Raw genomic sequence first — 27,665 nt, forward strand, 5'->3', positions numbered from 1 at the left:
ATCGACCACTCCTGAGAGAGTGAGAGAGGTGTTGGTGTGTGTGTCTGTGTGTGAGGTTGAACGTGACAGTTCGCGTGGCTGCAGGTTGTGTTTGATCACTCCAGGCAAACGGTGCAGCCTTGTGGACCAACCGAGACGGAAGGAGGGAAGGGGTTCCTGATAAGCTCGGGCTCCCGTTTCTTGTGATTATCTTGCTCTTGTTTCTTGTTTCTTGTTTCTTGTTTCCCTGTGTCGCCAATTTGCAAAGTGTTTCTCGTCTGTACTGCCGTCTTCCGTAATCCCTAGTCAAGAGATGGTTTTAACGATGTTCCCGGGATTTATGGGGACGATGCACGGCTGCGATGCCAGTGTGGCTTGGCGTGACGCGGGTTTAATAAGTACTTTTGTGCCCATACAAAGAAGTGTGACGTTGCAGGTACATGCTACCAATTAGCCATTCATTCTCTCAAACCCCGCCATTTTGAACTGGACAAGCTAAAGAAGTGAACGGGCCCTTTGCTGTCGCCTCCCACCAAAAAGGCCCCAAGATGCCCGTTTCCTGACATCCACACAGCATCCACTGCACTTCTTCTGCGCTTCATGTGTCCACTTGACCCTGCGGATTGAACCTCTTACTCTTTTGCTCCTTTTCTCTCTGCAACAACCCAGCTCGACTCTCTTCTGCTGTTTTCATACCAAGGCCGACCCTTGACTCTCTACTGCTGCTGTTTTCATAGCGTGCTTTGCGACAGTCATATCACGCTTCTCGCTGCGGTCATCAGTGCCTGTGCCTTTGTCGCTTTTCATGGTGAGTGTTGCCTCCGACATAAACCCCCCCAATCACCCTCGTCCCTCCTGGCCCTCTGTTTGGGCGCCCGGCCGCCTGCTTGATTGCCTGGGAGCCTGCATATCCAAAACTGCCCAACAGCCTTGTTCGAGTCTTTCAGGGCAGATGCATTTTCATTCTGACCAAAACCCACAGTCTGGCAACTCCTCGCAGCGCAACGACCCATTGGATGATTCCAGGCCGTGGTGGTTTCCACGAGTGCCCAGCAGACGAGAGCGGATCCCTGGTGAACGACGTCGTACGGCTCCAACCACAACCACAACCACGTCTGGAGAATTTCATAGAGCTATAGCGAGGTATAACCGAAACATTGAACGGGTCCGCCGGAATCTCGACGCTGTAGAAAACCGACGTTATCATCCGGAAGCCAGCATGTCCTCTGCTGATAGGGATCTGCGACGAAGATTCAATCGTGATCCGCCCACCACCAACGACCCGCCCGCAGTCCCCGGCGCTCCCTCACTCCCCCCTCTCCGGTCTCTTGGCTCGAGAGCTCGACCTGGCATGGCGTCGGGGTCAGGCTCACGATCAAGCCGCTACCGCCCCGAGCGGTTGCTCCGCGCCACCAACTTTGATTCCCGCATCAATAATACTTCTTCGCATGTCGTCTCCGATGAGCATCCCGACGCCAACTCTCACCTTCGCGCCCTCTTGGACTTGCCCAATATCGGCACCCTCATCTCACCACTGGCTCCCACGAGCATGACGCCCACATTGTACAGCCAGGACACCGAGGACACCCGTCGCACCAAGCGGCGAAAGCTGGACAATGACAAGGTCGGTCCAAAGTTCAAGGGGTTCCATTATGGACATTATGGACAGTTGGAGCCCGGCAGGTTGACCATGGAGATTGTGAGCTGTGACGGGGGGCTCTATCAAGAATCACTACAATACCCGCCGGAAAATATCCTGAAGAATGACGATTCAGTGTACTGCACCAAAGGCAATCGGTGCAACATCATCCTGAGGCATACAGGCGGGACCGTTTTCAGCCTTACCGAGCTTGTCATCAAGGCCCCCGGATCAAGCTACTCATGCCCGTATGTCTCTATCGATCCTCTCCACATATCGCATACTTACACCAGGAACAGGGTTAGAGAAGGGATGGTATTTGTGGCCATGAAGTCAGACGAGCTCCTCACCCGCACAGCGCAGTATCAGATCCAGTATCTCCCCCCGCAACAAAGGACAAATAACACCCTAGTATATTCGGTCCGTCATGAGGAGGACGGTAGTTCCATCACACGCCTTCAACCACCAGTGCGGGAATTCAGCTTTGGTTTGGACGACGATGAGGACTATAGAACAGCCCAAATCCCGCCAGAGTTTGCTGTACCGCCACCACCCTTCAACATTACGACAGAATGTACCGACGATGGTAGCGACGACGATGATGATGGACGTGTACTTCCCCCGCATCTCCGGTCACGTAACAGAAGGACGCCGAACCGTATAGGGTCACTGCCATTTGAGAGCGAGAGCAGCGAAGAGGACCGAGACCCATGGGGTAACCCGTCCTCGGACTGGAGAGCTTTCGATAACTTGACTCGGCGTCGATATACCGCTCGCGGTGGCGGACGGCAGCATGAAAGTACCAGCAGTACGACGTTGGAAGAAGCCCAAGAAGCTTCGCAAATCGCAACGCAAGAGGCGGTACGGGCAGTTGGTGGCGAGCTCATGGCACCGTTGGCACACTTCTTTATCGAAAAGGATAAGAATAAGTGCACCATTCGGTTTGATCCGCCAGTGAGCGGGCGTTTTATACTCCTCAAGATGTGGAGTCCTCCACAGGACCTGTCTGATCGGTCGAGCAATATCGATATCGAGGCAGTGGTTGCCCAAGGATTTGCCGGGCCAAGGTACTTTCCTTCAGTGGAGCTTGCCTAAAGACCGGGAGAGGGATCTCGGTGTTTGGTTCATGGAGCTGTGGGATATACTTGTAGATGCATTTTGGCGGCGAATTGGCGTACAACCGGAACCTCTGGTGGACTGGAGGAAAAGCATTGGAAGGGGTGTTGACCTGCATGATCACAGCATCATGAAGTTACTTTGTTCTGCATTTGAAGTTTTTCATGTGGCATGGCGAGCAGGAGCCTGTATAAGACATGAGGGTATGCAGTGAGATGAATAAACAATCATTTGGCCTTTGGGAGTGTCTAGCAACATCAAACATACACAACCCTGTACCATTCTACATACATTTACTAAGATTAACATCCTTGAGACTTTTGGGACCAATCAAGGCTATTTACCAGTGATTCATGATGAATTGCGGCATTGAGTCACTCGCCCTTGGGACTGGGTGGCGTATGCATTACAATCTGCCTTAGCCTTGCCAACCCCCAGCCCTTTGAGTCACCATAAGTGCAGGCAAAGCCGAGAATGGTTTGGCAGAAGGCGATGAAAGGCAAAGTCTGAAATGATTTGTGATGATGAGAGTGACCAGAGAAGATTAAAAAGACTATGCTGCTCTGCGTTTTCGCCCCTGCGATTAGATAAGCCTTGGCTGGAGAGCACAGTCTGTTTAGCTATTAGTCACCAGGCGGGACCACTATTTGGGTTGGGCCCCACTTCCTTCTAGGTTTCTTGGCTGACCGACCAGGACCCCAGAATGATATATTTTCTTCTCGGCCGCCCTGTTTGCTTCCACCATCCAACAGAGCAATCCAAGCAAACTCACCACCAGCCTTCCACCGCAACGCCTCTTTTTGTCGTATCAAGTCCGGCACTTTTTCGATACCCCGAGGTTTTTTTTTAAAAAAAAGAAGGAATCAGAGAAAAAGGAAGCAAACATGGCTGTCAGAGCGCAATTTGAGAACTCCAACGAGTAAGTTCTGCATGGAAATGCGATGCGCATTGCGATGCAATTTTTGCCCCACCCCACCACACCTCTATCGCTATCTTCATCATGGAGGAAAACCTGCCCCGCGGCGACGACAGAGCGTGCTATAGGGGTTTTGTCTGGTCGCATTCATATGGGACAGCTCAAGAGCATTGTTGCCTTTGACTCGAATATCTCGAGGGGAGTGGGATGGTGCCTATACTCAGACATTGGGGTCTAAAGAGGGGAAACGCGGGGTACCGAAACAGCACAACAGCATGCAGACTTCACAAGCCACACGGACTACTTGTTCAGAAAGAGGGACGACAGACGGCTAACGTTTTATTTTACAGAGTTGGTGTCTTTTCCACCCTCACAAACTCTTACGCCCTCGTGGCGGTCGGTGCCAGCGAAAACTTCTATAGCGTGTTCGAGGCCGAGCTCCAGGATGTCATTCCCATCTGCAGAACGACGATTGCCGGCACGCGGATCATTGGGCGGTTAACAGCTGGGTATGTTGTCGACTCTCTCAACATATTCTTGTCCTGCGGCTGAGCTAACAATGAAAAAAAAGTAACCGAAAAGGTCTTCTCGTCCCCACCACAACCACCGACCAAGAACTCCAACACCTCCGCAACTCCCTCCCCGACGAAATCCGCATACAGCGCATCGAGGAGCGTCTCTCGGCCCTCGGCAACGTCATCGTCTGCAACGACCACACAGCCCTCGTCCACCCCGATCTAGAGCCTGAGACGGAAGAGATCATCGCTGATGTCCTCGGTGTGGAAGTTTTCAGGCAAACCATTGCCGATCACGTGTTGGTGGGCACATACATGGCGCTGAGCAACCAAGGCGGTCTGGTGCACCCCAAGACGAGCATTCAGGACCAGGATGAGCTGAGCAGCTTGCTGCAGGTACCTCTTGTGGCGGGCAGTGTCAACAGAGGTAGCAATGTTATTGGCGGCGGCATGGTGGTGAACGACTGGATGGCGGTGACGGGGTTGGATACCACAGCGCCGGAACTCAGCGTGATTGAGAGTGTGTTCAGGCTGGGTGAGGGTGCGGCGCCGGGGGCGATTAATACGACCATGAAGGAGACGATGGTGGAGTCGTTCTACTGAGGGGTTCAGTTCACTGCAAAAAGGACATGGCTATGGTTTTTTGTGGTAGCGGGTGGTTTTGCCTCATGGTAGGATGGTCAACACTGAATAGATGGCCGACGGGGGAGGCCCCGAGTGGCGTCAAAAGATACCCAGTCATCACCAACTACCTGCATTTCAACATGTGTGATGTGTAATGTATGTCTCAATAGTTGGTGTTCGTGGCAGTCAGCCTCGAGAAATGAGACATTCCTGCCCAAGCATCAGAAGCATGTGAGCTAGACATGCCCTTTGAGTTCTACCAGTATGTGAGAACTGCTAAATTTTGCACCTCTACGACCTCCTCTTTCTATGGCAACAGAGAGTTGGATCACAGCTTGCTCAAAGCTCGGGTTCACTGGGCTTTAAAGTTTAGGCTAGCCTCAGGGCAAGTCAGGGCCCGACGAGCCGTTGCAAGACCAGCGGGGACGTTGTCAGGACAGATCGGACAGACTGCGGTTCCACGTAGGAGCGTTGGATTGGTTTAAGCAGTGATGAGAGACAGAAAATTCGTGGAGGGGGAAATGTGTAGAAATAAAGTGGCTGGATATGAGAGATAAATTCTTTGACTGAACCGGTGATAACCGAGTCAGATAGTTGCAGGATAGATTCCGAGTGATGATATTCAGCTGAACTGAAGAGAGGTGATCGTGGGGTTGATGGCTGGGAGTTGAAGGTCTTGGGAGAGGTGTTGGTCTTGGCAAAGGCGGTCAGCCAGAACCCTGGAAACGAGATCCCCGAGAGAGCGAGAGGCACTGACGGTCGACCACCTGCAAGGAACGGGAAAACTTGTTTTTGTAAACAAGACAGCTTTGGGTGGTTTTCTTTTTTGTCGCACAACCACTTCTTGGACTTTTTCTGATCTTTTTGTTTTACTTTTTGTGTTGCCGCAGAGAAGAACCAGAAGCTCGAGGACGACAGGTTATCCTGGTTTTACTTTTCAGGTCCCCAGCCATACACAACCATATCTACTGCGTACACAAACCACCACCACACCCAACCTCCTACGACCGCGTTTTTTGCATGCAAGTTGAGGCTCCGCTTGCTCAGAAAGGTTTTGCTGCCGCCGGCGCCGGGCTGGGAAAGATCTCGGGAATCTCCCACGTGTTGTTGAGGGATGAGATGAGCAGAGGGTGAGGGCCGAGGTTGTTGGACTTGTGTGTTGTTGTGTGGAAATAAGCGAAAGTGTGGAGGATCGTCGCAAACGTTTCCTCGTTTTCATCTCAATATCGCTTCCCTTTCACGAGACATTGTTTCGCCTTGTGGAATGCTTTGACAGCAAAAGGGCAAGCAAACAAGACGTCACCGGCTGAGAATTATCAACACATACACCCACACTATTGAGAGGAAAATTCCAGGGATTCTATTTTGACCAAGGGAAACAAAAAAGTCCAGGCCACCTTTCATCCACCCCCCCGAAGCCGCGAAACATTAACTCATCATGCTAAGCGACGACAACCCTGTTTCGTCCTCCCCACAACCTCCCAGGTCTGGCCAGACTGTTCATCCTATCCTTCCTGCTCAACAAGCAGCAGCCGTGCCAGAAGCCCGCGCCTTACGAGGATCATCTGCTGGCAGTAGCCAGGATAATGGATACGGCTCTCCACGCCAGGAGCTTGAGCGGCGCGCGACGGTAACACCAAATTCACCACCACCACCACCAGCATCGGCGCACCAGCAGCAGTCCTCGCCCTTTAGCTTTATCGCGCCGAAGCCATCTCTTCCGCCCTTCTCGGAATATCACAGCGGGTATTCTGATGCCGACCTCGAAGAATCCTCCTCCACCTGTCCATCACCGTTACCCTTTGGGCCACCACATAATAAACATCTACACCGCCGGCAGCAGTCATTCCCCAACTTGTTCCCCCTGGCACTGCGGAACCAAAGCCGGACCCCTTCCCCGACGAGGAAGAAGACGCACCATCAACGATTTCCGTCTGAACAAATGCCATACACAGGAGAAGGGAGGATACGCCAAAGGGCGGAAAGCCCACGATCAGGCCTGGCAGGGTGGTTAAGTGGAACAGCAGCAGGGTCAGCGCTGGGGATGACCCCGAACAGCAGCATTGATGACCGGACCAACAACAACAACTCCAGCACCACCCCGACAACGAGTGGCAATGATAAAAAACAAATTTCTGAAGCCCCTGACATGATGACACCCACCCGTCCCCCCCCTCAACGATCATCTCTCCCACCACCTCCCACCCCAAAAACAGCCACCACCACTCCCGCAGGAGGAGGAGGAGGGACTATGACATCGCGGTTCATGTCGGCCTTTACATCCCGCTTCACAGCCCCAACCACACCGACAACCTCGACAATGGAAGCCGCTGACGAGCTGTTGACGCTCAACATTGAAACCGCCTTGTTTCCCCCTTCCTCCACCCCAGGAAACGAAACATTCTCCCCGGCCGCCTTTAAAAACTTTCAAGCCAACGCTGTCGGGTTGCTGACCAAATACCAAACCGCCTACAAATCCCAGTCAGGCACAATCCACAACCTACGTCAGGAACACTCCGCCCAGAAAGACGAGCTGGAAGAGGCGGAAACAAGGGCGAAGCACCTGAAATTTCAACTGGAAAACATGGCCAAGGAGCTGGCGGAGCAGCAGCACAAGGTTCGGGCATTAACTGAAGAACTCCAGCACGAAAGGGAGAGGAGTAAAGCCCCCTCTGTGGTGTTATCTGAAGATCTCGGTGTTGACAAAATCCGGCATCATAAGCGCCGCAGCGGGGAGAGCTGGTCAGCGGATGATGACGAGGAGGTGGAGAGCGCGGAGAGTGAAAGTGTGTTTAGCAGTAGGTGTAGGAGCCCGGTGCCGGAGACGCCTGTACAGGGGGGGTTTCCCGGAGGGAATAGTAAGTTGGGCACGCCAACGACTAGCAGCACAACGCCGAGACAGCAGACGCAGCAGCCGAAGCCGGTGACGATGAATGCCTTTCAAAAGATTTTTAGGGGGGTGGTGGCGGCCGGGGAGGAAGGGGGGTGTAGGAACTGCAAGGGGCAGGATGCGAGTGTGGCTTGGGATACGGTTGGCTTGCTGAGGGATGAGAATAGACAACTCAAGACACGGGTGGGGGAGCTGGAGGGGGTGGTGGAGGGGGCATTGGATTTGGTTAATGGGATTGGCATGTGAGGGTGTCTCATCTCATCTCGTCGTTGTCTGTGGATTTTAGAGGACGTTTTTTCGGGGGAGGGCATATCGTGCAATTTAGATTGGGGATACGGGTAGCGGAATATTTTGGGATGGAGTTAGGGGGGGATATATAGGTGTTGGGGGTTTTGATCTTTCTTCTTTTTGTGAGGAAAGGTTGTGTGGACCTGCTCATTAAGGGGGTGAGACAAGTAAACTTCCTCATCAAGCCAACCAACCTCTAAATTACAACCATGGGTTTCCGTGACACGTTCGTTGATATAGTGATATCAGGTTGTCTGTATCTCCCCTCCAGGAAACCTCCTCTTGTGCTCTTCACACCGTCACCAACCTCTTCTCGAGACGTAGGCATTTACATGGAATTCACATCTCGCACTGACAATCGCGCAAATGAACAGACTTCGCCAACTCTCTCATAATGCATTTGGTAGCCGCTCAAAACTCAAATAACTACTCTGCAGACTAAAAAATACATTCGCTACCTTACTCGCTGTCCCGATATTGCTTTTTCGAATCGAAAACAAACCTCCCGACGTTTCAACCCCCACAAAACCCCCTTTTTGTTTCCCGGCCCTCAACCCAACCCCAAAACAATGCACAACTCCGAAAAATCATCCCCGAAGAGAAGGAGTTCGAGGCGGAGAGCCCCTCGAAATCATTTACGTTACTCCGTGCGCATAAAACAGCACATTAATCAAGAGCAGCAGACCCACCACCTGTCATCGTTGATTCCGCAGTAGAACCAGCAGCAGTTGTCCCCTCCGTAGCAGTCCCACCACCCCCACCTGAGAAGCAGAACCTTGACCATCATTATCTCCCCCCTAAAGCCGCTTCCTCCTGCTCTCCCCGCTGCTTATTTCTCAAAACACCTTGTCCCCCCCCCGCCCCACCTCCAGGAGCAGGAGCATCAGCCTGCCTCCTCCGGTCACCGATTACGCCCCAGGCCGGAGCTAGACGTGAAGGAGGACAACCAGTCGTTCTAGGAGGAATATATTCTGGTTCAACAGGTGTACTCTGCACAGCAGGGGTGAATCCGGGGGGGTAAGGCTGTTGTCCAAAAATTGCAGCATTGTTCGCGGCGGTAGTAGTCGATGGAATATTTTGCTGAGATGTCGGGGGGTTGTATGCGGGAGTAGCAGGATTAAATGCGGGGGTAGAAGGATATGAGGCGGTAGAAGGATATGAGGTGGTAGAATGATATGAGGGGTAAGAGGGATATGAGGTGGTAGAAGGATATGAGGTGGCAGAAGGAGAAGATACAGGAACAGTAGCCCCCGGAAAGCGCGGTTGTCCAGGGGTTGCAGTACCTCGCGCGGGAACAGCAGCCCATTGAGGATCGATCTGAGACGGATTAAGCTGACATCCTATTCCAGCGTATGCTCTCGTCAGATTTGGCCGACCAGCGACACCACCACCACGACCATGAGATACAGTAATAGTACCCCCTGGAAAGTGTCCTTTTCCAGGGTTTGGGCGAGCTTGCGCGGTGCGAGCCTCAAAATGAGCAACGAGCTCATCGACCTCACCAAATTGGTGGGCAAAAGATTTGTCCTCCTCTAATTCTTCAGCGCCGTAGTGCCGGTATGTATTCATTTGATTTGGCCGACCAGGACCACCACCACCTCGACCATCTCCCTGAACAGGAGCAGGGGTAGGAGCAGGGGTAGGAGCAGGAGTAGGAGGAGGAGCAGGAAAAGGGTTATCCTTCACAGGCCAAGGTCGATCTGGAGGCAGTCCACCACCTCGAAGACGAAGTTCAGCGCTATCGCTCTAGACAGCAGAGCCTCCCGTGTCGGCAGACATATCATCATGATCCGTCATAATCGGTACAGTGATACAAGTAGAAAAGGCATCGCGTGAAAGAGAAGAAAAAACGCCATCCGTATGAACATTAATAGACTTGACATTGACGCTCGAATCGATATCCACCTCGTCCTCGACTGCTTTTTCGTTGTCGTCGACTGGATCCACGCTCGAGCTCTATCTAGCGCTGTTGGTATTTCCGCCACCAAAAGCAAACGCCCCAAATACTCCTCCTCCCCCTCCAGGTGTCATTGGACCCATGCCTCCACCCACGCTCTGGGCGGCATTTCCGCCAGAAGACCCGGCAGCAGCATTGTTACTGTTTGACTGGTTGTTCACACCATTGGTTTGATGGGATGCTGGGGCCGGCGTGGTGTTGTTGGCTAGTCCAACATTGTTTGTGTTGGGCGTGCTTGGGGTAGCACCATTCGCAGCTGAGCCATCGGCATTGTTGCTCTTGTTGGCCGTGGACTGCTGTTGCCCGCTGTTGAACTGCTGCGCACCGATGGAATAGTCTGGCACACCCAATCCCCACACTTTGCCCAGATGTTCTTCCGGAATGTGGCCGTTGAAGATGCGCTTTCGCAACTCAAAGAATACTCGCCCAGTGAGCAAGCTGTCCGACCCAGCCTGGTGGGCGCTGCCTACTCGCTTGATCTTGAGTGTCTCGGCAATGTGTTCGAGGCCGGCCTTCTGCTCGAACTTTGTCAGAATATCGACCACACCAGGGTCCCGGACTTCAAGCTGGCCGCTGTTCTGAAGCTTGATGGCATGCTTCATCAGGTGCTTCACATCATACGTGGCAGGAAACCACCTCTTCATCTCCTCGTCAAAGTCGCCCTCGTCGCCGGGAAGGTTCTTGGGCATCAAGAGCTTGGTCAGGTAACCGAAGTCATATCCGCCGTGAAAGCTGATCCAATATACATCATCCTCAAGAACCAGGCCAGATGGTATCAAGAGCGCAGCGAACTTGAAAGGATCGATGCCGTCCTGCTCCATTCGCTTAAAATCGATACCGGCATGCTGGAGTGATTCAATCGAGGTCTCGTTGTACATGTCGTCCTCAAGAGAGAATTTGAAGTTGAATTGCCAGGCGAAAGGCAGTGGCGCTTGAGTGCCTGTCCTCCTAGGGTTTGACCATTGGGACGATGGGTCTACAGAAGTTGGTTGTTCACCATCCTCGTTGAAAAGCGCGATTCCGATCTGAATAACGCTGAGCATATCGACGTTTGTCCGCAGGCATTGGTAATGGTAATCGCTTTTCCCCCTAAATCCGCCCATTGGCCTCGATACAACACCCGGAAATTCCGTGTCCTATCATGGCAGCGCCTTCAGTTAGCACAGGCTCAGAAGCACCTTCGGAGGGCCTTGGTCACCTACCATAGCCACATATTTATGTGTCTGTATCAGATCTCGTAGAATCTCAAACTCCTCCTCCAGATTGTGCTTCCACACCTCCCGTATCCTTCCCTTGTTCTGGGCCGCCCGCGTTGTGTGTTCCAAGGCATGGCTTTGTTGTGGAGTGTGTTGGGCAGGATGGAGAGCGGGGTGTTGGCCATGTTGCTGTGCCTGCAGGTGTTGCTGCTGCTGCTGCAGAACCTGTTGCTGTTGAGCTTGCGCCTGCTGCATTGCCCCGCTATGGAAGCCCATTCGCGCGGCATGGCTTGCGAGGCCGGTTTCGGCATTGAAGCCGCCAGCAGCGGCACCCATTCCACCGGCAAGGCCCATCAGGTTGCTGGTCGCTCCAAAAGGATTGCCAGCGGCAGACAGTTGGTTGAGATAAGCAGGGTTTCCACCCAGTGGCGGTGGGTGGCCCGAGGTTTGAGGTGCGTGTGTCTGATATTGCTGCTGATGGTACATGGTGTTCGGCCCGCCTTGAAAGCGGTTCATGTTGTTTGGCGGGGGCATCTTCACACTGGATCCAGGAGGCAGATCAGAGATGGAGAGATTTGGCAGCGGTCGATCGTCGTTCTCCTTCTTCTTCGCCGACGATACTTGCCTCTCCTAACTCCTTGTAGAGAACGAGGCAGCTGTTGGGAGTCGTAGCGCCGTGAGACCTGGGCAAGATTGTTGGTGATTTAAGAAACTATTGGGATATCAAGTCGCGATAACCGAGGGGGTCGTGATTCGGTTTTGGAGAGAGTGGTTGTTTGTTGAACATGAGAAGAAGAGTTCGACGTGGTTCGGCGGGGGTTTTCTGGGAAATAATCGAGCAAGTGGTTCGGAGAGCGACGTCGTGAGAGGTTGCTGTTTCTGCGCGCTTGGTCAAGACTGCTCCTTCCATCAGAGGGATCGCACACAGCACAACTGCTGCAAGTGCTGGGTGCACAGACCAACCAGCCTCCCCGTGCTCTCCTGTTCGCGCCTCCCGCATATGAATGACTAAGCAGTCTTGGCAGTTGCGACCTCAATTCAGTGACATGGACCGAACAGTGGTGATGCTTGGAAGTTCAGTGAGCGAGCTCCCCTTCTGACGAAGACGACGACGAGGAAATTGTCAACCAACCGCCACCATGTATCCCACAAGGTACTGACCCCTCCAATTGTCCGACATCTTCTCGTTCTTGCATGATTAACCTCTGTTTTACCGCACACAGAATACTCCGCTCCGCCCTCCCCCAGCTTGGGGACGAGAAGCCAAACATCACCGGCTTCTCCATGAAGAAGTTCCTCGCCAATACAAAGAAGCCCCGTTACGACCCCTGGGAGAGAAAGTGTGTTGCACCCGACGTCCATACCCCTCTGTTCCCAATCCATCGCTGACAACGTCACCAAAACAGTGAGGCTTGGCGATACACCGGCCGCTTCAGCCGATTCAACAGATACAGAAACGCCCTCCCCGGGTTCGGTACTGCCGTCGTCGCTTTCACAGCCTACTGCGTCTACGAGCAGCTCTTCTTGAAGAAGGATGAGCGCCACCACGGCGAGGAGCACCACTGAGCGGCACACACGGGGGTTCAGGGGAAGCACGAGAGAAAGTGATGTACATAAGCTACGGGCGGAGATCAACTGGGGAAATGACACAGAGAGATAGACAGACTCACTCAACTCAGTTGGAAGGAAGGGACGGGAAGGAGGGATCAATAGAGTTGATTAGATGGTCGTCAATCAGCTGCCGTCGGGTGCCGAGCATACATTACAATGACCTTCATTTGAGGATATTCTATTCACATGGCCAGAAATACCGATACCAGAATAATGACGACACCGGCACAACGCTTCTCGAAGTCCACACAAAACCCACCTGGCCCATAAATTACTCGCGTTGTCTTGTCATAAACACCAATTACACTCATCAAATTCCCCGCTATGTAAACAAGCACCATGCTCTTCCAAGAGCAACTACTAACCCAGAAATCCTAAGCCAAAACCGTGCCTCCAATCTTTGGTTTCTGCTGTACTTCCAAATACACCGCTGCTGTTTGTCCCAGAAAAGGCCTCCCTCGTCCTCACAGTTCCGTGGTACCTGAAACATTACACTCTTTCACCCTTAAAAACAAATCCTGCTCCAAAACGCCATGATGATGCTAATAACTCGGAAACGACACGACAAATTATCCGCAACTTGGCAGCCCCTCAGATATCAAGTGATGAAAACCTTCTTCAACTCATCCTCCCTAAACTTCTCTCCCGTTACCAGGTCCTTGACTTCTCCCGCGGCTAGCCGTGACTTTTCCGCATATTCGTCGAGCTGCGCCTTGCCATACACCCTCCCGTTTGGCAGCAGCATCAAGTCATGTTCCAGCAAATGACTCTTGCTGTGATGGGCATATGGTACGTTACGAGCCAGGGCGTTGAGCTCAGTCGAGCAGATTGGGCAGACGCTCGTTTGTAGACTTGCCGTGCCATGACTTCGTGATTCTTGCTCCTCGCCTTGCCCCGGGCCCGGCGTAGCTGACTTGTGTGATTTTTGCCCTTGGTGGCTCTGGTTCTGTTGGCTGCTGTGGCAAGCTGGCGTTTTGAGGGCTGAAAGGCCAGACGACAAAGCAATGTGCAAAAGCGGAAATTGAGGAAGGCCGAGCAGCTTAAGGTGGGCGTCGGTGAACAAATCGGCAAGCTTTTTCCATCGAGCTGAGCTGTAGAGAGAGGCATAGGGTTCGTGAGGCGTGTCAGCGCGGTAAGCTAATAAGCCAGCGATGTGGCTGACCTCTGTTGGGTAGGTCTTGCTAAAGGGCATAATGTGCTTCTTGGCATGGTTAATAGCCTCCAGCTTGGGGCAAGAGCTGCGGTTGAGTTCGATGTATTGTTGGCAACGTAGCTCAAACTCGAGCTTCGACTGCATCTTGCGAAGCTCTTTCTTGTTTTCGTTGCACCAAACGAGTGCCTCCTGCACACTGCCGTTCTCCAGAGACTGCCGGATCTTGCTCATGGCAACAAATGTATCGATGTCGACTAGCCCGAGCATGTTTCTCTCCTCGGCAAGGGCGTTGGCGGACTTATTGTAGCCGTGTCGAAGCATGTAGTCGACTACCAAGCGGTCAAGACGCTGACGTGACCAGGCTTCGTATTTGACATCTTCGACGGTGTGCACGTCGGATAGCTCTCGAAGGTGTGCGACCCTGGCGGTCGACTGGCGGTACAAGCGATTTTCCTCTTCGGCATAGGTGCTCAACTTCCTCTTGAGACCGCGCATTCTAGCCAGCATCTGGTCAAGGTTGTTGACGACATCTTGTTTGGATGCTTTCTGGTTGATGGAGTTGGTGGCGGTCTCTTTGAGCAGGTCCTTGACAGCATTCGTATCCCACTCGATATGATAGTGCGCCGATCGGATATTCTTGCGTAGTAGCTCGTATGGAAGTCGGAGGAGGGGTTGGTCCTAGACGTACAACCTTTGTCAGCTGGGCCATCAAGGTTTGATGGGCCGTTTGGCAGGAAGATGGACCAGAGGGAAGAGAGCCGGCGATGACGTCGTCTTACCAGGAGGAGGTGGTTGTCGTGGTTAATCTTGGAGGCGCCGTGATCGGCCATGGTCTTGTTTGCTTCCCACGTGCCTCTCCGGGTATGTGGATATGATGAAGTTGCTGGAAGAGTTGGCAATGAAAATGTGGTTGTGCTTGTCACGAGCAGGTCGGGAGTTGGGTGTTCGTTGACGGGCTGGGACCGATAAAGACCGATAGGGACATGCCCCACTCATGCGGAGGTATCGCGACGGGCAAATCGGATTGCTGCCCGTGCGGCAATCAACCCCCGCACAGCAAGCATCTTGATGGATTCACCCGCCTGCATATCTGTATGTGGATATTGATATATCGATGCACGGCGCTGGCTCCCAGTCGAAGGCGGGATGGGACTGTAGATGCCTGGGCCGTTTTCTGTCATTCCACCACGGCCAACCATTTGGTATGACATGCTCGGCGTTACTACTCCTCACTTTTCAGCGGGAGAGTGCATTCAGGTTGACGGCCAGGCGGAACTCCCGGCCTGGCTAGCCAACTGTTTGGATTCTTACGACCGAAGTTTGTCAGAACGGTGCCCTTGGCGCCTCGTGACGCAAACATCACCCCTCCAAGCCATCAAATCATGTGTCGACCTGTCTCACTTCGCTACCTCCCTCCCGAGCAGTCAGGAGGGCGTTGCGTAGGATCTGTTGGTTGGAGGGGGTGGAGGGCGTTTCTGCTACACTGCTCTTCCAGCCTTGTCGAGACACAGACAATCTATGTATGCTGCACATCTGCATGAATATCTGCCGAGCCTTTGTGACCAAAGGAGGCTGGTGGTCCAAGTATCCTCGAGGCCGAAGGAAGCTGTCAGATGCAGTACCTAGTGGTGTGGTGTAGTATTCACTGTGTACGTGGTAGGTCAACAGGGGTCGGGCAACACGTGCTTGGATGTGGCAGTGTTGCGATCATGGTTTGATTCCGAACAAGAAGGTTGTCAGTCCTGGTGAACTCGAGGGGCAGCCCACCATTCATCCAAACTGGGAGGGAATTATACAACACGAAACAACAAACGGCTGCTTTGTCGACGATAGGTAGGCAACCCCGCACCTCACTGGTTGCCTTGGTAGCCTTGTCCGTTCTGTTCTGCAGCTCCATCAGTGTGTGTGCGTGTCTGGTGTACACGTGCAAATTAGAAACATCAAGGTGGGGGGTCGAAGGACTCTAAAAGAAGGTGGTGGGTGGGAAGTCACGAAGCTACGGCCAGGTGCTGATCGAGGGGTTGAATCTCGGTCGGGAGTAGGAAATGGGTGTGGGTGGTGGTCCGTGCACGCGTCGCGCCCGCCGGCTCTCGAAAACCCTCCACCCCCCGGAGCTGAATGTTCACGTGGTTTCGTCTTCTGTCCCCCATCTCCCATCAAGTCCTCGACGAGGAAATATCAACGCCCTCGCACTCCAAGTCGACAGAAATAACTATTCTCCTTGCTGGTACGATCTTGTTGATTTCCATCTCCTTCGTTGTATATCGACTTTCTGCGTCGACTGTGGATCCGAGACTGACTATTCGCAGTCTCTCGTCACGGTCACGTTTTCGGGCACGTTCTCCCAACCTTCATCAGGTGACCTCGACTTAGAACCTGGCAAACCCGACCGGTAAGGAGGCATTTCATCTCTTCAAGGGACAATCCAACATCAAGAATACCAAAACAACTCGCCTTTGCTCGAGACCCTCCTGCCACTGCCGCAGCACCTGCCCGCAACCCCTTACAATTTGCAGCATGCGCAAACGCTGGCGCAATGCCCATCTCTCCTTGTTCCTATCCAACAGTCAAGTGGCCGGACAAGGCAGGCTCCAGTATCTACCTGCGCTGGGCAGCCCCTAGTTTCTGTAGACACCAATAGCATCCTCCAACGATGAATAGAGAGCCTTGCATCAAGCTGCCTTTGGCAGCAAGGCCTCGAAGCCAGCTCTCGAGGTTGCGCACTTGCGCCATCCGAGGAGGCTGGGTTCTTTCACTCATAAGGCGACCCTCCAAGCAAGTGCTTGTTGCTTCGCTGATACCCCCAACCAAGAACCACACCGACCAACTATCTTGGGACTTCACCTAGCTCCCCTCATCAGCCTAGCTTCTCTTCATTGCCTCTTGCACAATCATATTTGCCGATGTGACTCCTCAACCTGAACCTGGTTTGGCCACTAATATGATACCAGGACTAAGCCATCCTGCAAGTTCCCGTTATGGCCGCGACAGTAGGAATCGAGCAACAACACACTGATCTCAGCGAGATCACTACTTCTCCTGGTCACAAGCGGAAGCGGAATACCGAGTCGATATCTCCAGACTCGCGCCGTAGCAAACGACCAGCACCGCCTGCCACCATGAATGTCACCGACTCGGAGGCTCAGGCCTTCCTCGAGAACACGGCGGTGAGCATCGCCCAAGCCGCACACGACCAGGTCAATGTGGATGACTTCAGTGTGCTCGCTCAAGCGACTGCAGATCATGCCGAAGAGCCCGGCGATGCCAACAATGCTACTAGCACTGCTGCTGCCGCTCTGAACATGTACCCTTCTCTGCATGTTCCGCAACCCACGGAAGAAACCTTTGTCAACCAGCAGACTTCGGAACCTCAGCATGACGAGAATGCCTTCAACATGTCCGGCCCCCACCCGGATGGCCTTCCCGCTATGCCACGCGCGGTAAACATGCACCCACAGTTGCAGAACGGTGTCCAGCAGGTGCAGCAAGTACAACAGGTTCAACAGGTTCCGCAGGAGCAGCGCTACACTCCTGCCTCCAACCCCAAGCCGGCCGTCGGATCAGAAGAATGGCACAAGATGCGTAAGGACAATCATAAAGAAGGTTGGTTATTCTTATTTTTTTTTATGGTGGATGTGTGGAAGTTGCGGGTGTTGACGCTTGTTTAGTGGAACGTCGCCGTCGTGAGACGATCAACGAGGGCATCAACGAGCTGGCCAAGATTGTGCCCGGATGCGAAAAGAATAAGGGCTCTATCCTTCAACGGGCAGTCTCATTCATCACCCAGCTCAAAGAGAACGAAACTCAAAACATTGAGAAATGGACTCTGGAGAAGCTGCTCACAGAACAGGCCATCGCCGAGCTCAGCCAGTCGAACGATAAGCTCAAGTTTGAACTCGACCGCGCCCTTCGGGAACTGGAATTATGGAAGAGCGTAGCACAAAATGCCGGTCTCAAGATTCCACAGAATGACGAACGCAACGCCAGCAGTTAGGAGGAGACTGGCGACAATCCCACTCTGGACGGAGACTATCAGCTCTCCACGAGGGCGGATCCGGGCTTTCTTCATGACTGAATAAAATCTCGGTCAAACTTTGTTATATGATTTTTGAGGGTATACCCTGGTGTCCCAACACCCTTTTTTTCTCTTTGTTGGAATTGTATGGATAAGGCTTTATTTCTTCACTTTCTTGTTTTATGCGCTTCATCATTGCGTTAGGGGACATGTTTACCGCGCGTTGGAGCTGGAGTGGTTCTAGTCAACCCGCTGGCAGGCAGTGGACATATCAGGGGGTTGGTGATTACATGGCGTTGAGGGCCGGTCGTTGTTGTTGGTGCTGTGAGCAGCGGAATGTATTGCTTTGGAGGGGCAAAGACCCCATACACTGTATTTGAGATTGTTGGTAATATCGGAACGAGTCTTGATTTTTCAGAAGCCGGTGTGGGTGTACAGGTTGCATTCCAAGCTGTGAATGAATGGTGGTTTGCGTCGGAAAGTCTCAGTCTGGCAAACCGAGCACCAGGAGAAGAGGGACGGCATTCGTCGGCGTTGATTTGTTGTTGAAGTTTGGGTGTGTGTGGCAAAGCTGCAGTGTGTTTTCGTTAGTATCAGATCATTTGTATCCATGTGTCTTATAGCAACTGGTCTCGAAAGACGTGAGATGGCCGTGAGTGTGCAGGTGACCCGAGCTCTGGACCGCGACCCCTGAAGGTGTGGGGTGAGGAGGGGTGAGGGGCGGGCTGCACCCCGCTGCGGTGTAAGTGGTCTAAGGCGTGCTGGGCACGATGCTTATCACCATCCAGCTTGGTAGAATTGGGAAGCTGCGTCATCTTTCGGCGGGTACAGAACCGGCCATGCTGTCCACAGCTCTCCACGGAGTGGTTGGATACGACGGCATGGAGATGTCGGATCCACGGGGAGGTCCCGATGTCGCAGTCCGGACGGCTGTTTGAGCTCGCAACAGCTAGAGCTCGCAACAGCTCGATATCGTAACTGCATGGTTATCTGGAGGGGCACCACAGATAAGTGATGGCCGGAATCTGTGTACAGAGTAGGGAAATATATGAGCACTGCAATTATAAAGAGGAACGCCCAATGACTAACAAACAACCGAACGTGTTACTTCTTTGATACCTTATTAGGAATTATACTGACGTAAGGGCCCGTTGCTGAGACGGATCGACCCAAGAGCTTCCCCGCTCCTTCCCCAAGCTCTCTCTCCTCTCTCCCTAAGACTAACACTCCAAATCTCCAACTTTTGTTAGTTCCCTTTCAGATCCTGGACCCGATTCGACCAGATATAAGCCGGTGATATCCTTTTATATTTTCGGAAGGGACCTTGTTTGTGGCGTTCCTTCCTTTCTCCCGTCTGCACCTCTCGACATCAGGAGGGTGGGAGTCACAGCTTTTTGGCATACTCAACAATATCGCACTTACATCCAGGGAGGGTGACATTGAGTTTCTCATCGTCATTGAGAGAAAGCATATAAAAGGTCACCATCATGATGGCATCCAGAGCCCTGAGGGGGCGCAGCTCTCTTCTGCGGTCTGTTCCGTCTTCCGCTACCAGAGCTGCTGTTCCTCTCGAGGCCCGTCGCCGGTTCTCTTGCTCTACCCGCAAGATGTCCTCTTTCTACTCATCATGGGAGCCTGAGGGTCCCTCGGTCAAGACTGAGATCCCCGGCCCCAAGGCCAAAGCCGAGATTGCCGAGCTCAACGAGGTGTTTGACACCCGCAGCTTGAACATGCTGACGGACTACTACAAGAGCGCGGGTAACTACATTGCCGACCCAGATGGAAACATCTTGCTGGATGTGTAAGTCACCTCTCTCCCTATCTCCCAACCCAACTCTAACCCGGGCATTCAGCTACGCTCAAATCGCCTCCATCCCCGTAGGCTACAACAACCCGTCCCTCATCAAAGCAGCCCAATCCCCCCAAATGATCCAAGGCCTCATCAACCGCCCCGCCCTAGGCAACTTCCCCCCTCACGACTGGGCCGACGTGCTCAAAGCAGGCATCTTGAAAGTAGCCCCCAAAGGCCTCAACCAAGTCTTCACCGCCATGGCAGGCTCCGACGCAAACGAGACCGCCTACAAGGCAGCGTTCATGTACCGCCGCCAGCAAGAGCGCGGCGGCGCCCACGTCGAGTTCACAGAGGAGGAGATCTCTTCCGCCATGCTGAACCAATCCCCCGGCGCCTCGCAGAACCTCTCCATCTTGTCCTTCAAGACCGGTTTCCACGGCAGATTGTTTGGGTCCCTCTCCACAACGAGATCAAAACCAATCCACAAGCTCGACATCCCCGCCTTTGACTGGCCGCAGGCGACGTTTCCCAAGTTGAAGTACCCGCTTGATCAGCACGTCAAGGAGAATGAGGCGGCGGAGAAGGCCGCGCTGGAGGAGGTGGAGCACCTGATCAAGAACTACCACGTCCCCCCTTGCGCGGTGGTGGTTGAACCGATCCAGTCTGAAGGAGGGGATAACCACGCCTCGCCTGCGTTTTTCCGCGGTTTGAGGGAGATTACCAAGAGAAACAATGTTTTGCTGATTGTGGACGAAGTCCAGACTGGCGTGGGAGCAACGGGCAAGTTTTGGGCGCACGAACACTGGGATTTGCCGACGCCTCCGGATATGGTTACCTTTAGCAAGAAGGCGCAGACGGCGGGGTATTACTTTGGGAATCCGGAGCTGAGGCCGAACAAGCCGTATAGGCAGTTTAATACTTGGATGGGGGATCCGGCGAGGGCGTTGCTTTTCAAGGGGATCATTGAGGAGATTGAAAAGTTTGGGCTGGTGGAGCGGACGGCAAAGGTGGGGGAGTATCTTTATGGGAAGCTGGAGTGGTTGGGGGAGAAGTATCCGGGGCAGGTGGAGAATCTGAGGGGAAAGGGGATGGGGACGTTTATTGCGTTTGATAGCCCGAAGAGGGATGAGTTTTTGAAGAGGGCGAAGGGGGAGGGGGTGAATATTGGGGGGAGCGGGGAGCGGGCGGTGAGGTTGAGGCCGATGTTGGTGTTTGAGGAGAAGCATGCTGATCAGTTGGTTGAGGCGCTGGAGAGGGTGATTAAGAGTCTGCAGTAGACGGGAAGGAAGGGGGTTGAGGGTATATCAGAACTCAGCAGGCGAGATGCATCAACCATACCATGGTTTTTTGAGGATTCTGTTTGACGACGTGAAGATCTTTCTTGATATTGAAGTGAATAACTCGATGATGCAGAATGTACAATGAAACCCCAATACCTGGCTACGCATTCGGGCCAAGTAACCCATGAACATTTCATTCCCAAATGCAAACTTTCCATTTGTGCTGTGTTGTGTGTAGAAACATTTTGAAAAAAAATGAGATAACGTCCCCTTCTCTCTCTCTCATATCTTCTTCACTTCTCTCCTGTGAATAAAACAAAACAAAACAGTTGCACCAACCCAACCAACTACCAACCCCGACCCCGACCCAGCACACAAAAACGCCCCTGGAATGTGTGTGTGAATTTCAATTGAGTATCATGCAGTAGTACACCAAAACAAGAAGCAGAGAAAGAAAAAAGAGGTATCATCCGTGAAGAAAAAAGAAAAAAAGTGTTAAAAAACACAAACGCAGAAAAGAAAAAGTCTAATACCAGAAAAAAACAAAAAGCAATCGCAATTTTTGCCCTTCCCATGTCCCAGTGTAGCAGAAAACCACCACCACCCAGTCCATCCTACCCCATTTTCGGTTTCTTGTTGTTTCCTGTTAAATCGATTCCACCCGAGAGAGCTGATGCAAATGGCGAGAATGGAAAAATAAAAACAAAAAAAACAAGGTAATTATGCAATGTTGTTGTTGTATGCCTGGTTCCTTCCTTCCTCCTTGGTTGCCCTGATGTGAAAATAAAATATTATGTACCCATAACCCAGCACTTTTTGTGATCTGAGCCACCCGCCCCCTTCCCCTTCTCACAATATTTGTGAGATTGGGCGACCCTCCACTTCCTGTTTGTGGCTTCCATGCGATTTCCCCTAGCCTAAGGTATCCGATAGCCCCTCTACTAATCCGCCTTTTCCTCTGCGGAAAAGGCCCATGGAAACTCGCCTAGTGGCTCATGACCTCCTGTGCTCCCCTCTGTTCCCTATGCTCAAGCGGCTTATCATCATCACCACCAGCCTCCTCCATATCAACATCCATATGCTGCCCGTTCTTGTGGTTATTATTCTGAATATTCTCCTCCTCCATCCTCTGCGCCTCCTCGTTCTCCCTCCTCAGCTCCTCCTCCTGCTCCCGCATGGCCCGCTGCTCCTCACTAAGGGGCGTATCCACCGGCGGCGGCGGCGGCGGCGGAGGACTAGGTATCATGTCCCCATCCCCATCCTCCTCCTCCTTGAGCCGCTTCACCGAAGGCGTCTCCGACATGTTATCATCCTGCGGTGACTGAGAAGTCTCCTCGCCTTCAACAACATCATCATCATCATCGTCGCGCTTCCTTTTGCGACCACCAACGGGGGAGCTAGGGGAGCTAGGTTGAGAAAGGGGTGTAATGTCGTCTTGGACCGGGGTCGGGGCAGAGCTGCCTCCCAGGTCATTTAACGAAGCCGAGGGCTTGTCCGAGTCGGTAGATTTGTTGTTGCCCTTGGCCTTTTGCTGTTCCTTATATTTGACAACGGCGCGGTCAAAAAAGTCACGGACGTACTTCTTGACCTTTTTCTCTTGTTTGGAGGAGATATGAGTGGGGTCCTCAACGCGGTTGTTCTTGTAATCGGAAGAGACTAGCTTCTTGTTGACTTCGCGGGCAAACTTCTTGAGGTCCTCCTTGGGGAGCTTGCCGTGGAATTTCTCGACCACGTACTTGACGTGAGGGAAAAGCTGGGGAAGATGTCAGACTGGGCAATCATTAGGAACACTGGCGAAAGAAACTTACGGTGTTCTCGTAGATCTTCATCTGTTTCTCGATTGGGAGAGAACGCCACTTCTCCTTCTTGGGTTCGGTGGTCGGGGTGCTAGACCGCTGGGGGGTATGTGTGGCCGAATGTCTTGGCGTGATCTCCTTAGTCAAGCTGTCAATGATATCCTGCACCGCCTTCTGGCCCTGCTGGGCTTTGGTCGAAGTTTTGGGAGTGGAAACCGCCGGCGCGGTGGGCCGCTGCCACTGGACTTTGCCATTGACATCGTAAAAGTAATACCGGCCTGTATTGTCCGTGGTGACGTGCCAGCCCTCGGGCAGATTGCTGGGCAGCTTCCGTGGTGGACGTTGGCCATTGAAGAAACCGACGTTCCTTTGCGGTACCTTATTGCGCGGGCCCGTCGGAATGTTTAGGTTGGCCAGGGAGTTGTTGGCGTGCTTGTGAGGCTCGTCGCGATCCATGTTGCGACGCTCCTCAAATGGGTTAGAAGTCGCATGAGCTGCGGCATCCTTTTCCTTGCGAGGAATACGGTACGCTGTCGAGAGCTTACTCCATTCCTCGAGCAGTCTGTTGGCCTGGAAGGCGACCTCTTCATGAGTCGAAGTGGTCAGGGGCTGGATGGCTGCCTCGATGTTGGAGTCGGCGATCTTGTTCTTGGTGATGCGCGGCAGGTCGTAGAGGATATCGAGAACCTGCAGGACGACATTGGTGTCGTCTTTGTACGAGTTGAGTGTCGTTTTGAGAATCTGGTAGCCGTGCATCCTCACCACTCTATGGCGAAGCTGCTCGTCTTCTGTGGCCTGAAGGCGGGTAAGCAGCTTGACAGCAATCCACTTCTCCTTGCACTGCATCAGAGTGGCCATGACCTTGTTGACGCCATCTTCATCAAGGGATTTCGGCTGGAAGCTGTTGACATAGTCTTCGTCGTCTTCGGTGACCTTCTTCCTGCGAGGCTTCTTGGCAACGGTGGTGTCCCAGCTGTCGCCACTGTCCTCGATACCGAGGGCCTCAATCGTGGCAAGAGACAGTTTGGTCGCACGCTCTGTCTGCGTCTTGCCGCCGATGAAGCCGACGCAGTTTTGCTCACCGCAGTAACATGGCTGGGGGTCGGCGCCGTAGCGGTCGACATTGTAGTTGAACACGAGCTCCTCACCGGCGCGGATGGGGCGGCCGGCAAAAATGCCCATGCGCAGCTTCTCGCCCACCACCCACTTGTCGACATAACAGTTGGGATTGCACGAATGGTTGCAGAACCGGCCCAAGTTGCCCTTCTTAGTGGCATCGACAAACTCGCTCTTGGTGAGCGACATGAAGTAAAAGTGCTTGATGCCCTCGCGGTCGTACTTGATCATCCGGTTCCGGAACGTCGGCTCATTGATGACCTCGCCAATGTACTCGAAAATGAAGTCGTTTGGCTGCAGGTTCCGGTTCGCCCGCAGGCCGAACCCCTTCTTGTCGGTCTTGATGACCGAAACATCGGCATACTGCTTGCGCTGAAACCGCTGGTTTTGACAACCCGGCCCGCAGTTGCAGTCTCCATCTACGCACTCAATTTTGGTCGCGCGGTTGATGCAGTCGGAATCCTCGCCACAAGCGTGGTTTTCATCATTTCCTGTGAGCAGAAAAAAAATTAGTGTGTCAGGGCGGTCGCTTTACGGACATGTGGACGGCCACCATCTCGGGGAGAGAGAGAGTGACGGGCCAGATGGTGGAAAAACTTACGCCATTCTTCGGTACAGTCGCAATCCAGCGCGTCGTGATCCGACGAGCCCATATTCCTCGAGCCATAAAGACAGTCGTTGATGACCTGAAACGTGCTGCATGCTTGGGCTGTGACATCTGGCAGGTGGTCGAACAAGGTAGGGGGACTTCGAACGGGTTTCTGAGACGACTTGCGAGACAGCTTCGGGGCAGAGGCGTGATCTGGAGTCGCTGCAGTCTCTCCTGCAGACTTTGTGTCGTCGGGCGACATACTGGTGCCTCGCGAATCCATCTTGGAGTTGTTCGGGGAAGCCGAGTCGGTCGAATCCTCCTTTCGTAACCTAACGCCATTGACCCTCGGCCTTTCCTCAATCCTGCCTTCCAGCACCGGTCCTGAAGCGCGAGCGTCTTCCCCCATGGTGAATGAGTTGGTGCGCAAGAGGCGCCAGAGTCGCCGAGCGTAGGGAAGCCGCTAGAGTGGTTTGTGCTTGTTGTGGTTCAGGGCAAAGAAAGGCACGCGCAGCGAGATGGGATGCAGGACGCGCTGAACAGCAGGTCAAAGTTGTGAAAGAGAAGAAGAAAAAGCGTGCTGGAAAATGGTGGCGGAAAGTCGACAGCGAGGAGAGGAAAGCGTTTGGGAGAGTGGGCGAAGACAGACGGAGTGGGAGACGCAGCGAGAGTGGAAGAGAGAGTGAGAGGGAGAGAGGGAGAGGGAGCGAGAGAGAGCGCCAGGAGGGTCAAGGTCGAGACGTGAACTGACTGGAGGAAGCTATTTCTGCGCCCTGACTTTGCGAACATGGCAGCTCAAACCGTCGGGCGGGCTCACGGAAAAGATGACAATGGCTCTCAATCCAAGCAAGGGCCAATCCAACGGCTATCGCGCTCACTCACATCCACAACAAATGCGTCACGTCGAGGAGGTAGTCAATTGACATGGCCGCGTTCAGCAAGACTTCAGTAAAAGATGCCCTCCTGCCCCCAGAGTGCCAAGCCGGCGACCTTGAAGTGCCCCAGCCCATCTCAATCGGGGCGTCGACTTGTCGGCCCGTCATTGATCCGCTCCGTGTCCATGCCCGTCGGGGTCCCATCCCGCGCTTACAAGGTTCTGTTAACTGCGCTGAGAACTTTGAAGGTGATGGCGGGCTTTCAACGGAACTTTCAGTTCATCTCCAGCGGAGTGCACAATTGATATTGGAGACACATTTTCAGGCCACTGGGTCACTGGGTCAATGGGAATATGGGAATTTCAAAGTTTATGTCCACTACGCGAGTTGGCATAAGTTGAACCGAGTTAAAACTCGTGAGCGGGCACCAAGAGCAATATATATATCAGTCCGGTCAAACAGAAACGCCACGCATGATCATCGCCTTCCGTCTGTCCGCCTGGGACAAACGCGGCACCAACCGAAATCCATAGAGATATCACAGAGGGCTTGTCTGGTGTGGTGGTGGCAGTAAACCAGAGCACCACATTGTCACGCAACGTGTGAAACAGCCCCCCGCAGCCATCACAACATGCATATATTGTCAGTCGCATAGTTTGGCACCACGTTTCTATATACTCGCCGGGTCGCCGGGAGGCATCTCAGCACTTTGTGAAGGCCCTTGCAGACGAACTCGGAGGTGGCATGCATGACTATGCACTCGAAAGCGTTTGGTATTAGGAACGACCACCGCGGCATGAAGCCACCCATCCCCTCCCCTCCCCCCCTCCCAGCCCCAAGACAGCCCTTTATTATACCTACAGCTCGTCACCCGTAGAAGTTTTTTCGAAAAAAGCTGCCCCCCGTTCGTTGCCGGTAGCATGCCAGCACATCGTGCAGCTTGGGTGAGGTGGAGAAAAGCCCGGCGGCCTGGTGGGATTTAAAACCTCGAGGGCCACCTCTGAACATTGTGAACACAAGTTCAACGGAACCTTGTCGACATAACTTTTTTATATCGCCATGTTCAACAACATAGATCGACCCACCTCTTGCCCCCAGACAATGCGGCTCTTCGACAACCACACAAACCTAAGAGACCACCGCGGCCAAATCCTTGTGTCATGCTCGACTGCCCCCCGCCATCCAATGCCATTGGTACAATTCGCTCACTGACGCAGCCAATGCCGACGCCAGAACTGGGTCCTGTCGATGGGGCCACAAGAAGTCCAACCGGACCGCTTCCGACGTCCAACTCTAGTTCGACGACTTAGACCGACGACTTAGACCGACGACAATGCAACTGTTTTTGTTTACTTGATGATGCGACTCGACACATGCGGACTTCAAAGGTCGGGGGATCACGAGTCGAGAAGCGGCAGCTCCATTTTTGGGCAGAAAAAAACGAGGACGTTGGGTTGAAATCTGATCTGTCTGCGAGTGCAGCAAGCCCCCAGCCTATGGGATCCTGCCGCTCACTTCCCCAGATGGCTGCATCCTATCATGGACATGTGCGAGACAGCCAAGAGGAGGGTCAGGTGCAGCTGCTGCATGTCGCTTGGACTCGCGCATTTGCATCCACGCATCCCACCGGCTAGCTAAGCTGAACCGTCGCCTCCCGACGGCGCCTGTCACGGTTGGCGATCGATTTAGAGGGGGGGGGCAGATGGATGGAGGCATGTTGCGCACGCGGCGGCAGCTCGTTGCTTCTGTTGGGAGCTGAAGAACACCACCCTTCTGCTTAGAGGGAGAGATCGTGGATATCAGATCGCCGTTTGGCCGGCAGCCATCAGAAATGACAGCATGCTGGCGGCCCACCAAAACAGGGAAGCAAGGTGAGATGAGAAGGTGGGAGTGCGTTCGCGCAACCACACATCTTGCGCCAATCTTGCGGGCTCCAAGTCGGAGCAACTGAGGCGTCTTTTTTATCGTTTATCTCCATATCATTACTGCATACAGGCGAGAGGGATGCGCTCGGCTGGCTCGTTTTTGTCTTTCAGCCGAAGACATATCCACAGCACTTATGCTCGATATGCCCTTTCCGATATGGTATAGGTGTTTTGAATAGGCATGCTGCCAACGCGGGTGGGATCTAGGTCGAGGTCCACACACCCACCATCCGCCATCCGGGGGGGGTGGGGGGGGGGGTGGTGAGGAGGTAGTCATCTGATCGCGCTGCTGCATCTGCAAGTTGCAATTGTTGTGGCACATCCTGGCGTGTTATTGCTGGGGAGCTGCGCACCTGCGCGACACAAGAAGTTCGAGGTCGGCCACTCCTCCGG

General features: G+C 53.4%; 10 protein-coding genes across 10 annotated transcripts; 6 read left to right on the forward strand and 4 right to left on the reverse strand.

The window, feature by feature from the left end:
• Nucleotides 1-784: 784 nt before the first annotated feature.
• On the forward strand, nucleotides 785-2,713 carry PODANS_7_7620 (uncharacterized protein; the record flags this gene model as incomplete). Its single annotated transcript, XM_001908086.1, has 3 exons — nucleotides 785-787; nucleotides 962-1,866; nucleotides 1,918-2,713. The coding sequence occupies 3 exons, from the start codon at nucleotides 785-787 to the stop codon at nucleotides 2,711-2,713; spliced, it is 1,704 nt and encodes a 567-aa protein (XP_001908121.1).
• Nucleotides 2,714-3,618: 905 nt separating this feature from the next.
• Nucleotides 3,619-4,768, forward strand: PODANS_7_7630 (uncharacterized protein; the record flags this gene model as incomplete). The annotated part of the gene is made up of 3 exons (XM_001908087.1): nucleotides 3,619-3,653; nucleotides 4,001-4,159; nucleotides 4,222-4,768. 3 exons carry the CDS (start codon nucleotides 3,619-3,621, stop codon nucleotides 4,766-4,768), a joined length of 741 nt encoding a protein of 246 aa, XP_001908122.1.
• Nucleotides 4,769-6,227: 1,459 nt separating this feature from the next.
• PODANS_7_7640 (uncharacterized protein) lies at nucleotides 6,228-7,925 on the forward strand (the record flags this gene model as incomplete). Its single annotated transcript, XM_001908088.1, has 1 exon — nucleotides 6,228-7,925. One exon carries the CDS (start codon nucleotides 6,228-6,230, stop codon nucleotides 7,923-7,925), a length of 1,698 nt encoding a protein of 565 aa, XP_001908123.1.
• An 828-nt stretch (nucleotides 7,926-8,753) lies between these two features.
• PODANS_7_7650 (uncharacterized protein) lies at nucleotides 8,754-9,536 on the reverse strand (the record flags this gene model as incomplete). Its single annotated transcript, XM_001908089.1, has 1 exon — nucleotides 8,754-9,536. One exon carries the CDS (start codon nucleotides 9,534-9,536, stop codon nucleotides 8,754-8,756), a length of 783 nt encoding a protein of 260 aa, XP_001908124.1.
• Nucleotides 9,537-9,923: 387 nt separating this feature from the next.
• PODANS_7_7660 (uncharacterized protein) lies at nucleotides 9,924-11,654 on the reverse strand (the record flags this gene model as incomplete). The annotated part of the gene is made up of 2 exons (XM_001908090.1): nucleotides 9,924-11,060; nucleotides 11,127-11,654. 2 exons carry the CDS (start codon nucleotides 11,652-11,654, stop codon nucleotides 9,924-9,926), a joined length of 1,665 nt encoding a protein of 554 aa, XP_001908125.1.
• Nucleotides 11,655-12,259: 605 nt separating this feature from the next.
• PODANS_7_7670 (uncharacterized protein) lies at nucleotides 12,260-12,686 on the forward strand (the record flags this gene model as incomplete). The annotated part of the gene is made up of 3 exons (XM_001908091.1): nucleotides 12,260-12,273; nucleotides 12,344-12,460; nucleotides 12,527-12,686. The coding sequence occupies 3 exons, from the start codon at nucleotides 12,260-12,262 to the stop codon at nucleotides 12,684-12,686; spliced, it is 291 nt and encodes a 96-aa protein (XP_001908126.1).
• Nucleotides 12,687-13,329: 643 nt separating this feature from the next.
• PODANS_7_7680 (uncharacterized protein) lies at nucleotides 13,330-14,714 on the reverse strand (the record flags this gene model as incomplete). Its single annotated transcript, XM_001908092.1, has 2 exons — nucleotides 13,330-14,562; nucleotides 14,664-14,714. 2 exons carry the CDS (start codon nucleotides 14,712-14,714, stop codon nucleotides 13,330-13,332), a joined length of 1,284 nt encoding a protein of 427 aa, XP_001908127.1.
• Nucleotides 14,715-16,862: 2,148 nt separating this feature from the next.
• Nucleotides 16,863-17,878, forward strand: PODANS_7_7690 (uncharacterized protein; the record flags this gene model as incomplete). The annotated part of the gene is made up of 2 exons (XM_001908093.1): nucleotides 16,863-17,487; nucleotides 17,529-17,878. 2 exons carry the CDS (start codon nucleotides 16,863-16,865, stop codon nucleotides 17,876-17,878), a joined length of 975 nt encoding a protein of 324 aa, XP_001908128.1.
• A 1,508-nt stretch (nucleotides 17,879-19,386) lies between these two features.
• PODANS_7_7700 (uncharacterized protein) lies at nucleotides 19,387-20,968 on the forward strand (the record flags this gene model as incomplete). The annotated part of the gene is made up of 2 exons (XM_001908094.1): nucleotides 19,387-19,700; nucleotides 19,753-20,968. 2 exons carry the CDS (start codon nucleotides 19,387-19,389, stop codon nucleotides 20,966-20,968), a joined length of 1,530 nt encoding a protein of 509 aa, XP_001908129.1.
• Nucleotides 20,969-21,956: 988 nt separating this feature from the next.
• Nucleotides 21,957-24,881, reverse strand: PODANS_7_7710 (uncharacterized protein; the record flags this gene model as incomplete). Its single annotated transcript, XM_001908095.1, has 3 exons — nucleotides 21,957-22,724; nucleotides 22,780-24,374; nucleotides 24,485-24,881. 3 exons carry the CDS (start codon nucleotides 24,879-24,881, stop codon nucleotides 21,957-21,959), a joined length of 2,760 nt encoding a protein of 919 aa, XP_001908130.1.
• Nucleotides 24,882-27,665: the final 2,784 nt, after the last annotated feature.

Source organism: Podospora anserina, chromosome 7 (genome assembly GCF_000226545.1).
Source record: "Podospora anserina S mat+ genomic DNA chromosome 7, supercontig 1".
NCBI lineage: Eukaryota > Fungi > Ascomycota > Sordariomycetes > Sordariales > Podosporaceae > Podospora > Podospora anserina.